General features: G+C 47.2%; 1 protein-coding gene across 2 annotated transcripts in view; it reads left to right on the top strand.

Moving 5' to 3' along the window:
- Positions 1–43: 43 nt before the first annotated feature.
- Positions 44–12327, top strand: part of CEP89 (centrosomal protein 89) — a 96373-nt gene continuing 84089 nt past the window's right edge. For both annotated transcript variants that reach the window (XM_073560845.1, XM_073560844.1), the window contains exon 1: positions 44–263. In XM_073560845.1, coding sequence (XP_073416946.1) covers positions 225–263 — 39 coding nt within the window. In that variant the 5' untranslated portion in view covers positions 44–224. The remainder of the gene's footprint in view (positions 264–12327) is intronic.

Raw genomic sequence — 12327 nt, 5'->3', positions numbered from 1 at the left:
GCTTTTAGCAACCCCAAATAGGTTTTCCGGGACAAACTTTTCTTCCGTCAGTTACGCGTCGTGTTGCCAGGGACAACAGTATCACGCACGCTGATTCGTCCGAACGGCAGAGCTGGCCAATGAGAGGCGGCGTTGATTACAGGGTGAACCTGAGGAAGCGACCGTTGAAGTGACAGGGTCGGTTGGTTGGTGTGTGGAAGTGACGGGGAGTGAGCGGCGGCACCATGTCTTTCCCGTTCAGGAGGAGAAGCGCCAACCAATTTGTGAGTAATTATGGTGCAGCGGCTCCACACATAGTGACGGGTCACAGTGTATACAGTGCGGAGCCAGCAGAGCTGTGTGAGACAGTATATAGTGTATACAGTGCGGAGCCTGCAGAGCTGTGTGTGACAGTATATAGTGTATACAGTGCGGGGCCAGCAGAGCTGTGTGTGACAGTATATAGTGTATACAGTGCGGAGCCTGCAGAGCTGTGTGTGACAGTATATAGTGTATACAGTGCGGAGCCTGCAGAGCTGTGTGAGACAGTATATAGTGTATACAGTGCGGAGCCTGCAGAGCTGTGTGTGACAGTATATAGTGTATACAGTGCGGGGCCTGCAGAGCTGTGTGAGACAGTATATAGTGTATACAGTGCGGAGCCTGCAGAGCTGTGTGTGACAGTATATAGTGTATACAGTGCGGGGCCTGCAGAGCTGTGTGTGACAGTATATAGTGTATACAGTGCGGAGCCTGCAGAGCTGTGTGTGACAGTATATAGTGTATACTGTGCAGAGCCTGCAGAGCTGTGTGTGACAGTATATAGTTTATACAGTGCGGAGCCTGCAGAGCTGTGTGTGACAGTATATAGTGTATACAGTGCGGAGCCTGCAGAGCTGTGTGTGACAGTATATAGTGTATACAGTGCGGAGCCTGCAGAGCTGTGTGTGACAGTATATAGTGTATACAGTGCGGAGCCTGCAGAGCTGTGTGTGACAGTATATAGTGTATACAGTGCGGAGCCTGCAGAGCTGTGTGTGACAGTATATAGTGTATACAGTGCGGAGCCTGCAGAGCTGTGTGAGACAGTATATAGTATATACAGTGCGGGGCCTGCAGAGCTGTGTGTGACAGTATATAGTGTATACAGTGCGGAGCCTGCAGAGCTGTGTGTGACAGTATATAGTGTATACAGTGCGGAGCCTGCAGAGCTGTGTGTGACAGTATATAGTGTATACAGTGCGGAGCCTGCAGAGCTGTGTGAGACAGTATATAGTATATACAGTGCGGGGCCTGCAGAGCTGTGTGTGACAGTATATAGTGTATACAGTGCGGAGCCTGCAGAGCTGTGTGTGACAGTATATAGTGTATACAGTGCGGAGCCTGCAGAGCTGTGTGTGACAGTATATAGTGTATACAGTGCGGAGCCTGCAGAGCTGTGTGTGACAGTATATAGTGTATACAGTGCGGAGCCTGCAGAGCTGTGTGTGACAGTATATAGTGTATACAGTGCGGAGCCTGCAGAGCTGTGTGTGACGGTATATAGTGTATACAGTGCGGAGCCTGCAGAGCTGTGTGTGACAGTATATAGTGTATACAGTGCGGAGCCTGCAGAGCTGTGTGTGACAGTATATATTGTATACAGTGCGGAGCCTGCAGAGCTGTGTGTGACAGTATATAGTGTATACAGTGTGGAGCCTGCAGAGCTGTGTGTGACACTATATAGTGTATACAGTGTGGAGCCTGCAGAGCTGTGTGTGACAGTATATAGTGTATACAGTGCGGAGCCTGCAGAGTTGTGTGTGACAGTATATGGTGTATACAGTGCGGAGTCTGCAGAGCTGTGTGTGACAGTATATAGTGTATACAGTGTGGAGCCTGCAGAGCTGTGTGTGACAGTATATAGTGTATACAGTGCGGAGCCTGCAGAGCTGTGTGTGACAGTATATAGTGTATACAGTGCGGAGCCTGCAGAGTTGTGTGTGACAGTATATGGTGTATACAGTGCGGAGTCTGCAGAGCTGTGTGTGACAGTATATAGTGTATACAGTGCGGAGTCTGCAGAGCTGTGTGTGACAGTATATAGTGTATACAGTGCGGAGCCTGCAGAGCTGTGTGTGACAGTATATAGTGTATACATTGCGGAGCCTGCAGAGCTGTGTGTGATAGTATATAGTGTATACAGTGCGGAGCCTGCAGAGCTGTGTGTGACAGTATATAGTGTATACAGTGTGGAGCCTGCAGAGCTGTGTGTGATAGTATATAGTGTATACAGTGCGGAGCCTGCAGAGCTGTGTGTGACAGTATATAGTGTATACAGTGTGGAGCCTGCAGAGCTGTGTGTGACAGTATATAGTGTATACAGTGCGGAGCCTGCAGAGCTGTGTGTGACAGTATATAGTGTATACAGTGCGGAGCCTGCAGAGCTGTGTGTGACAGTATATAGTATATACAGTGCGGAGCCTGCAGAGCTGTGTGTGACAGTATATAGTGTATACAGTGTGGAGCCTGCAGAGCTGTGTGTGACAGTATATAGTGTATACAGTGCGGAGCCTGCAGAGCTGTGTGTGACAGTATATAGTATATACAGTGCGGAGCCTGCAGAGCTGTGTGTGACAGTATATAGTGTATACAGTGCGGAGCCTGCAGAGCTGTGTGTGACAGTATATAGTGTATACAGTGCGGAGCCTGCAGAGCTGTGTGTGACAGTATATAGTGTATACAGTGCGGAGCCTGCAGAGCTGTGTGTGACAGTATATAGTATATACAGTGCGGAGCCTGCAGAGCTGTGTGTGACAGTATATAGTGTATACAGTGTGGAGCCTGCAGAGCTGTGTGTGACAGTATATAGTGTATACAGTGCGGAGCCTGCAGAGCTGTGTGTGACAGTATATAGTGTATACAGTGCGGAGCCTGCAGAGCTGTGTGTGACAGTATATAGTGTATACAGTGCGGAGCCTGCAGAGCTGTGTGTGACGGTATATAGTGTATACAGTGCGGAGCCTGCAGAGCTGTGTGTGACGGTATATAGTGTATACAGTGCGGAGCCTGCAGAGCTGTGTGTGACAGTATATAGTGTATACAGTGCGGAGCCTGCAGAGCTGTGTGTGACAGTATATAGTGTATACAGTGCGGAGCCCGTAGAGCTGTGTGTGACAGTATATAGTGTATACAGTGCGGAGCCTGCAGAGCTGTGTGTGACAGTATATAGTGTATACAGTGCGGGGCCTGCAGAGCTGTGTGTGACAGTATACAGTGTATACAGTGCGGAGCCTGCAGAGCTGTGTTTGACAGTATATAGTGTATACAGTGCGGAGCCTGCAGAGCTGTGTGTGACAGTATATAGTGTATACAGTGAGGAGCCTGCAGAGCTGTGTGTGACAGTATATAGTGTATACAGTGCGGAGCCTGCAGAGCTGTGTGTGACAGTATATAGTATATACAGTGTGGAGCCTGCAGTGCAGTGTGTGACAGTATATAGTGTATACAGTGCGGAGCCTGCAGAGCTGTGTGTGACAGTATATAGTGTATACAGTGCGGAGCCTGCAGAGCTGTGTGTGACAGTATATAGTGTATACAGTGCGGAGCCTGCAGAGCTGTGTGTGACAGTATATAGTGTATACAGTGCGGAGCCTGCAGAGCTGTGTGTGACGGTATATAGTGTATACAGTGCGGAGCTGTGTGTGACAGTATATAGTGTATACAGTGCGGAGCCTGCAGAGCTGTGTGTGATAGTATATAGTGTATACAGTGCAGAGCCTGCAGAGCTGTGTGTGACAGTATATAGTGTATACAGTGTGGAACCTGCAGAGCTGTGTGTGACAGTATATAGTGTATACAGTGCGGAGCCTGCAGAGCTGTGTGTGACAGTATATAGTGTATACAGTGCGGAGCCTGCAGAGCTGTGTGTGACAGTATATAGTGTATACAGTGCGGAGCCTGCAGAGCTGTGTGTGATAGTATATAGTGTATACAGTGCAGAGCCTGCAGAGCTGTGTGTGACAGTATATAGTGTATACAGTGTGGAGCCTGCAGAGCTGTGTGTGACGGTATATAGTGTATACAGTGCGGAGCCTGCAGAGCTGTGTGTGACACTATATAGTGTATACAGTGCGGAGCCTGCAGAGCTGTGTGTGACGGTATATAGTATATACAGTGCGGAGCCTGCAGAGCTGTGTGTGACAGTATATAGTGTATACAGTGCGGAGCCTGCAGAGCAGAGCTGTGTGTGACAGTATATAGTGTATACAGTGCGGAGCCTGCAGAGCTGTGTGTGACAGTATATAGTGTATACAGTACAGAGCCTGCAGAGCTGTGTGTGACAGTATATAGTGTATACAGTGCGGAGCCTGCAGAGCTGTGTGTGACAGTATATAGTGTATACAGTGCAGAGCCTGCAGAGCTGTGTGTGACAGTATATAGTGTATACAGTGCGGAGCCAGCAGAGCTGTGTTTGACAGTATATAGTATATACAGCAGGGCTGTGGAGTCGGTAAGCCAAACCTGCGACTCCGACTCCTCAATTTCCCTTACACCGACTCCAACTCCGACTCCGACTCCGACTCCTACACATATTGCTTATATTTAAGTGAAAAATTTATTGTAGTACAATGTGAACCTCAGACATTTAATCATTTTTATGATCCAATAATCAAGATATTTAGATAGAACAGAATATATATTGGTGTACTACCCGGTTTTCATTCTTTTTGGTACAGATACGATATGGATAGACAGATATGGATAAATGGATAGATAGAGCAGATTTCTAATCTGCTTTTTGCTATTGAGAACATTATCTATGAGCTCAAAAACCTTTCAGGTGATGCAGTTTTTTAAAAAGATGATCTGCTTTTGCAGCTGAAAAACGTATCCTCAAAAAACACAGGAAAAACGCTGTGTGTGAATGTAGCCTTAGATCAGGAATAGAACAGTCATTTATAGGACATTTCATAACTTTCCCAAATTCCTAACAAAAAATATTCAGCACATTCTGCATTGAACTACTGTACCCAATTTATTATATATTTTAGGAGTCGGAGTCGGTCCATTTTATACCGACTCCAACTCCGACTCCACCAAAATGAGCACCGACTCCACAGCCCTGATATACAGTGTGGAGCCTGCAGTGCAGTGTGTGACAGTATATAGTGTATACAGTGCGGAGCCTGCAGAGCTGTGTGTGACAGTATATAGTGTATACAGTGCGGAGCCTGCAGAGCTGTGTGTGACAGTATATAGTGTATACAGTGCGGAGCCTGCAGAGCTGTGTGTGACAGTATATAGTGTATACAGTGTGGAGCCTGCAGAGCTGTGTGTGACTGTATATAGTGTATACAGTGCGGAGCCTGCAGAGCTGTGTGTGACAGGATGTAGTGTATACAGTGCGGAGCCTGCAGAGCTGTGTGTGACAGTATATAGTGTATACAGTGCGGAGCCTGCAGAGCTGTGTGTGACGGTATATAGTGTATACAGTGCGGAGCCTGCAGAGCTGTGTGTGACAGTATATAGTGTATACAGTGCGGAGCCTGCAGAACTGTGTGTGACAGTATATAGTGTATACAGTGCGGAGCTGTGTGTGACCGTATATAGTGTATACAGTGCGGAGCTGTGTGTGACAGTATATAGTGTATACAGTGTGGAGCCTGCAAAGCTGTGTGTGACAGTATATAGTGTATACAGTGCGGAGCCTGCAGAGCTGTGTGTGACAGTATATACTATATACAGTGTGGAGCCTGCAGAGCTGTGTGTGACAGTATATAGTGTATACAGAGCGGAGCCTGCAGAGCTGTGTGTGACAGTATATAGTGTATACAGTGTGGAGCCTGCAGAGCTGTGTGTGACAGTATATAGTGTATACTGTGCAGAGCCTGCAGAGCTGTGTGTGACAGTATATAGTGTATACAATGTGGAGCCTGCAGAGCTGTGTGTGACAGTATATAGTGTATACTGTGCAGAGCCTGCAGAGCTGTGTGTGACAGTATATATTGTATACAGTACGGAGCCTGCAGAGCTGTGTGTGACAGTATATAGTGTACACAGTGCGGAGCCTGCAGAGCTGTGTGTGACAGTATATAGTGTATACAGTGCGGAGCCTGCAGAGCTGTGTGTGACAGTATATAGTGTATACAGTGCGGAGCCTGCAGAGCTGTGTGTGACAGTATATAGTGTATACAGTGCGGAGCCTGCAGAGCTGTGTGTGACAGTATATAGTGTATACAGTGCGGAGCCTGCAGAGCTGTGTGTGACAGTATATTGTGTATACAGTGTGGAGCCTGCAGAGCTGTGTGTGACAGTATATAGTGTATACAGTGCGGAGCCTGCAGTGATGTGTGTGACAGTATATAGTGTATACAGTGCGGAGCCTGCAGAGCTGTGTGTGACAGTATATAGTGTATACAGTGCGGAGCCTGCAGAGCTGTGTGTGACAGTATATATTGTGTACAGTGCGGAGCCTGCAGTGCTGTGTGTGACAGTATATAGTGTATACAGTGCGGAGCCTGCAGAGCTGTGTGTGACAGTATATAGTATATACAGTGTGGAGCTTGCAGAGCTGTGTGTGACAGTATATATTGTATACAGTGCGGAGCCTGCAGAGCTGTGTGTGACAGTATATATTGTATACAGTGCGGAGCCTGCAGTGCTGTGTGTGACAGTATATAGTGTATACAGTGCGGAGCCTGCAGAGCTGTGTGTGACAGTATATAGTATATACAGTGCGGAGCCTGCAGAGCTGTGTGTGACAGTATATATTATATACAGTGAGGAGCCTGCAGAGCTGTGTGTGACAGTATATAGTGTATACAGTGCGGAGCCTGCGGAGCTGTGTGTGACGGTATATAGTGTATACAGTGCGGAGCCTGCAGAGCTGTGTGTGACGGTATATAGTGTATACAGTGCGGAGCCTGCAGAGCTGTGTGTGACACTATATAGTGTATACAGTGCGGAGCCTGCAGAGCTGTGTGTGACGGTATATAGTATATACAGTGCGGAGCCTGCAGAGCTGTGTGTGACAGTATATAGTGTATACAGTGCGGAGCCTGCAGAGCAGAGCTGTGTGTGACAGTATATAGTGTATACAGTGCGGAGCCTGCGGAGCTGTGTGTGACTGTATATAGTGTATACAGTGCGGAGCCAGCAGAGCTGTGTGTGACAGTATATAGTGTATACAGTGCGGAGCCTGCAGAGCTGTGTGTGACAGTATATAGTGTATACAGTGCGGAGCCTGCAGAGCTGTGTGTGACAGTATATAGTGTATACAGTGCGGAGCCTGCAGAGCTGTGTGTGACAGTATATAGTGTATACAGTGCGGAGCCTGCAGTGCTGTGTGTGACAGTATATAGTGTATACAGTGCGGAGCCTGCAGAGCTGTGTGTGACAGTATATAGTATATACAGTGCGGAGCCTGCAGAGCTGTGTGTGACAGTATATATTATATACAGTGAGGAGCATGCAGAGCTGTGTGTGACAGTATATAGTGTATACAGTGCGGAGCCTGCAGAGCTGTGTGTGACAGTATATAGTGTATACAGTGCGGAGCCTGCAGAGCTGTGTGTGACAGTATATAGTGTATACAGTGCGGAGCCTGCAGTGCTGTGTGTGACAGTATATAGTGTATACAGTGCGGAGCCTGCAGAGCTGTGTGTGACAGTATATAGTATATACAGTGCGGAGCCTGCAGAGCTGTGTGTGACAGTATATATTATATACAGTGAGGAGCCTGCAGAGCTGTGTGTGATAGTATATAGTGTATACAGTGCGGAGCCTGCAGAGCTGTGTGTGACAGTATATAGTGTATACAGTGCGGAGCCTGCAGAGCTGTGTGTGACAGTATATAGTGTATACAGTGCGGTGCCTGCAGAGCTGTGTGTGACAGTATGTAGTGTATACAGTGCGGAGCCTGCAGAGCTGTGTGTGACAGTATATAGTGTATACAGTGCGGAGCCTGCAGAGCTGTGTGTGATAGTATATAGTGTATACAGTGTGGAGCCTGCAGAGCTGTGTGTGACAGTATATAGTGTATACAGTGCGGAGCCTGCAGAGCTGTGTGTGACAGTATATAGTGTATACAGTGCGGAGCCTGCAGAGCTGTGTGTGACAGTATGTAGTGTATACAGTGCGGAGCCTGCAGAGCTGTGTGTGATAGTATATAGTGTATACAGTGCGGAGCCTGCAGAGCTGTGTGTGACAGTATATAGTGTATACAGTGTGGAGCCTGCAGAGCTGTGTGTGACGGTATATAGTGTATACAGTGCGGAGCCTGCAGAGCTGTGTGTGACACTATATAGTGTATACAGTGCGGAGCCTGCAGAGCTGTGTGTGACGGTATATAGTATATACAGTGCGGAGCCTGCAGAGCTGTGTGTGACAGTATATAGTGTATACAGTGCGGAGCCTGCAGAGCAGAGCTGTGTGTGACAGTATATAGTGTATACAGTGCGGAGCCTGCGGAGCTGTGTGTGACAGTATATAGTGTATACAGTGCGGAGCCAGCAGAGCTGTGTGTGACAGTATATAGTGTATACAGTGCGGAGCCTGCGGAGCTGTGTGTGACAGTATATAGTGTATACAGTGCGGAGCCAGCAGAGCTGTGTGTGACAGTATATAGTGTATACAGTGCGGAGCCTGCGGAGCTGTGTGTGACAGTATATAGTGTATACAGTGCGGAGCCAGCAGAGCTGTGTGTGACAGTATATAGTGTATACAGTGCGGAGCCAGCAGAGCTGTGTGTGACAGTATATAGTGTATACAGTGCAGAGCCTGCAGAGCTGTGTGTGACAGTATATAGTGTATACAGTGCGGAGCCAGCAGAGCTGTGTTTGACAGTATATAGTATATACAGCAGGGCTGTGGAGTCGGTAAGCCAAACCTGCGACTCCGACTCCTCAATTTCCCTTACACCAACTCCGACTCCACGACTCCGACTCCGACTCCTACACATATTGCTTATATTTAAGTGAAAAATTTATTGTAGTACAATGTGAACCTCAGACATTTAATCATTTTTATGATCCAATAATCAAGATATTTAGAACAGAATATATATTGGTGTACTACCCGGTTTTCATTCTTTTTGGTACAGATACGATATGGATAGACAGATATGGATAAATGGATAGATAGAGCAGATTTCTAATCTGCTTTTGCTATTGAGAACATTATCTATGAGCTCAAAAACCTTTCAGGTGATGCAGTTTTTTAAAAAGATGATCTGCTTTTGCAGCTGAAAAACGTATCCTCAAAAAACACAGGAAAAACGCTGTGTGTGAATGTAGCCTTAGATCAGGAATAGAACAGTCATTTATAGGACATTTCATAACTTTCCCAAATTCTTAACAAAAAATATTCAGCACATTCTGCATTGAATTACTGTACCCAATTTATTATATATTTTAGGAGTCGGAGTCGGTCCATTTTATACCGACTCCAACTCCGACTCCACCAAAATGAGCACCGACTCCACAGCCCTGATATACAGTGTGGAGCCTGCAGTGCAGTGTGTGACAGTATATAGTGTATACAGTGCGGAGCCTGCAGAGCTGTGTGTGACAGTATATAGTGTATACAGTGCGGAGCCTGCAGAGCTGTGTGTGACAGTATATAGTGTATACAGTGCGGAGCCTGCAGAGCTGTGTGTGACAGTATATAGTGTATACAGTGTGGAGCCTGCAGAGCTGTGTGTGACTGTATATAGTGTATACAGTGCGGAGCCTGCAGAGCTGTGTGTGACAGGATATAGTGTATACAGTGCGGAGCCTGCAGAGCTGTGTGTGACAGTATATAGTGTATACAGTGCGGAGCCTGCAGAGCTGTGTGTGACGGTATATAGTGTATACAGTGCGGAGCCTGCAGAGCTGTGTGTGACAGTATATAGTGTATACAGTGCGGAGCTGTGTGTGACAGTATATAGTGTATACAGTGTGGAGCCTGCAAAGCTGTGTGTGACAGTATATAGTGTATACAGTGCGGAGCCTGCAGAGCTGTGTGTGACAGTATATAGTATATACAGTGTGGAGCCTGCAGAGCTGTGTGTGACAGTATATAGTGTATACTGTGCAGAGCCTGCAGAGCTGTGTGTGACAGTATATAGTGTATACAATGTGGAGCCTGCAGAGCTGTGTGTGACAGTATATAGTGTATACTGTGCAGAGCCTGCAGAGCTGTGTGTGACAGTATATAGTGTATACAGTGCGGAGCATGCAGAGCTGTGTGTGACAGTATATAGTGTACACAGTGCGGAGCCTGCAGAGCTGTGTGTGACAGTATATAGTGTATACAGTGCGGAGCCTGCAGAGCTGTGTGTGACAGTATATATTGTATACAGTGCGGAGCCTGCAGAGCTGTGTGTGACAGTATATATTGTATACAGTGCGGAGCCTGCAGTGCTGTGTGTGACAGTATATAGTGTATACAGTGCGGAGCCTGCAGAGCTGTGTGTGACAGTATATATTATATACAGTGAGGAGCCTGCAGAGCTGTGTGTGACAGTATATAGTGTATACAGTGCGGAGCCTGCAGAGCTGTTTGTGACAGTATATAGTGTATACAGTGCGGAGCCTGCAGAGCTGTGTGTGACATTATATATTATATACAGTGTGGAGCATGCAGAGCTGTGTTTGACAGTATACAGTGTGGAGCCTGCAGAGCTGTGTGTGACAGTATATAGTGTATACAGTGCGGAGCCTGCAGAGCTGTGTGTGACAGTATATAGTGTTTACAGTGCGGAGCCTGCAGAGCTGTGTGTGACAGTATATAGTGTATACAGTGCGGAGCCTGCAGTGCTGTGTGTGACAGTATATAGTGTATACAGTGCGGAGCCTCCAGAGCTGTGTGTGACAGTATATAGTGTATACAGTGCAGAGCCTGCAGAGCTGTGTGTGACAGTATATAGTGTATACAGTGTGGAGCCTGCAAAGCTGTGTGTGACAGTATATAGTGCAGAGCTGTGTGTGACAGTATATAGTGTACACAGTGCGGAGCCTGCAGAGCTGTGTGTGACAGTATATAGTGTATACAATGTGGAGCCTGCAGAGCTGTGTGTGACAGTATATAGTGTATACTGTGCAGAGCCTGCAGAGCTGTGTGTGACAGTATATAGTTTATACAGTGCGGAGCCTGCAGAGCTGTGTGTGACAGTATATAGTGTATACAGTGCGGAGCCTGCAGAGCTGTGTGTGACAGTATATAGTGTATACAGTGCGGAGCCTGCAGAGCTGTGTGTGACAGTATATAGTGTATACAGTGCGGAGCCTGCAGTTATGTGTGTGACAGTATATAGTGTATACAGTGCGGAGCCTGCAGAGCTGTGTGTGACAGTATATACGGTGTGGAGCCTGCAGAGCTGTGTGTGACAGTATATAGTGTATACGGTGCGGAGCCTGCAGAGCTGTGTGTGACAGTATATAGTGTACACAGTGCGGATCTTGCAGGGCTCTGTGTGACAGTATATAGTGTTTACAGTGCGGAGCCTTCAGAGCTGTGTGTGACAGCATATAGTATATACAGTGCGGAGCCTGCAGAGCTGTGTGTGACAGTATATAGTGTTTACAGTGCGGAGCCTGCAGAGCTGTGTGTGACAGCATATAGTATATACAGTGCGGAACCTGCAGAACTGTGTGTGACAGTATATACAGTGTATACATTGCGGAGCCTGCAGAGCTGTGTGTGACAGTATATAGTATATACAGTGCGGAGCCTGCAGAGCTGTGTGTGACAGTATATAGTGTATACAGTGTGGAGCCCGCAGAGCTGTGTGTGACAGTATATAGTGTATACAGTGCGGAGCCTGCAGAGCTGTGTGTGACAGTATATAGTGTATACAGTGCGGAGCCTGCAGAGCTGTGTGTGACAGTATATAGTGTATACAGTGCGGAGCCTGCAGTGCTGTGTGTGACAGTATATAGTGTATACAGTGCGGAGCCTGCAGAGCTGTGTGTGACAGTATATAGTGTATACGGTGCGGAGCCTGCAGTGCTGTGTGTGACAGCATATAGTATATACGGTGCGGAGCCTGCAGAGCTGTGTGTGACAGTATATAGTGTATACAGTGCGGAGCCTGCAGAGCTGTGTGTGACAGCATATAGTATATACGGTGCAGAGCCTGCAGAGCTGTGTGTGACAGTATATAGTGTATACAGTGCGGAGCCTGCAGAGCTGTGTGTGACAGTATATAGTGTATACAGTGCGGAGCCTGCAGAGCTGTGTGTGACAGTATATAGTGTATACAGTGCCGAGCCTGCAGAGCTGTGTGTGACGGTATATAGTGTATACAGTGCGGAGCCTGCAGAGCTGTGTGTGACAGTATATAGTGTACACAGTGCGGAGCCTGCAGAGCTGTGTGTGACAGTA

Source organism: Dendrobates tinctorius, unplaced genomic scaffold (genome assembly GCF_039654945.1).
Source record: "Dendrobates tinctorius isolate UK_male_01 unplaced genomic scaffold, ASM3965494v1 ptg000307l, whole genome shotgun sequence".
In the NCBI taxonomy this organism is placed as follows: Eukaryota; Metazoa; Chordata; class Amphibia; order Anura; family Dendrobatidae; genus Dendrobates; species Dendrobates tinctorius.
The sequence above is the reverse complement of the archived record's forward strand: the minus strand, read 5'-3'. Positions and strand labels throughout refer to the sequence as shown.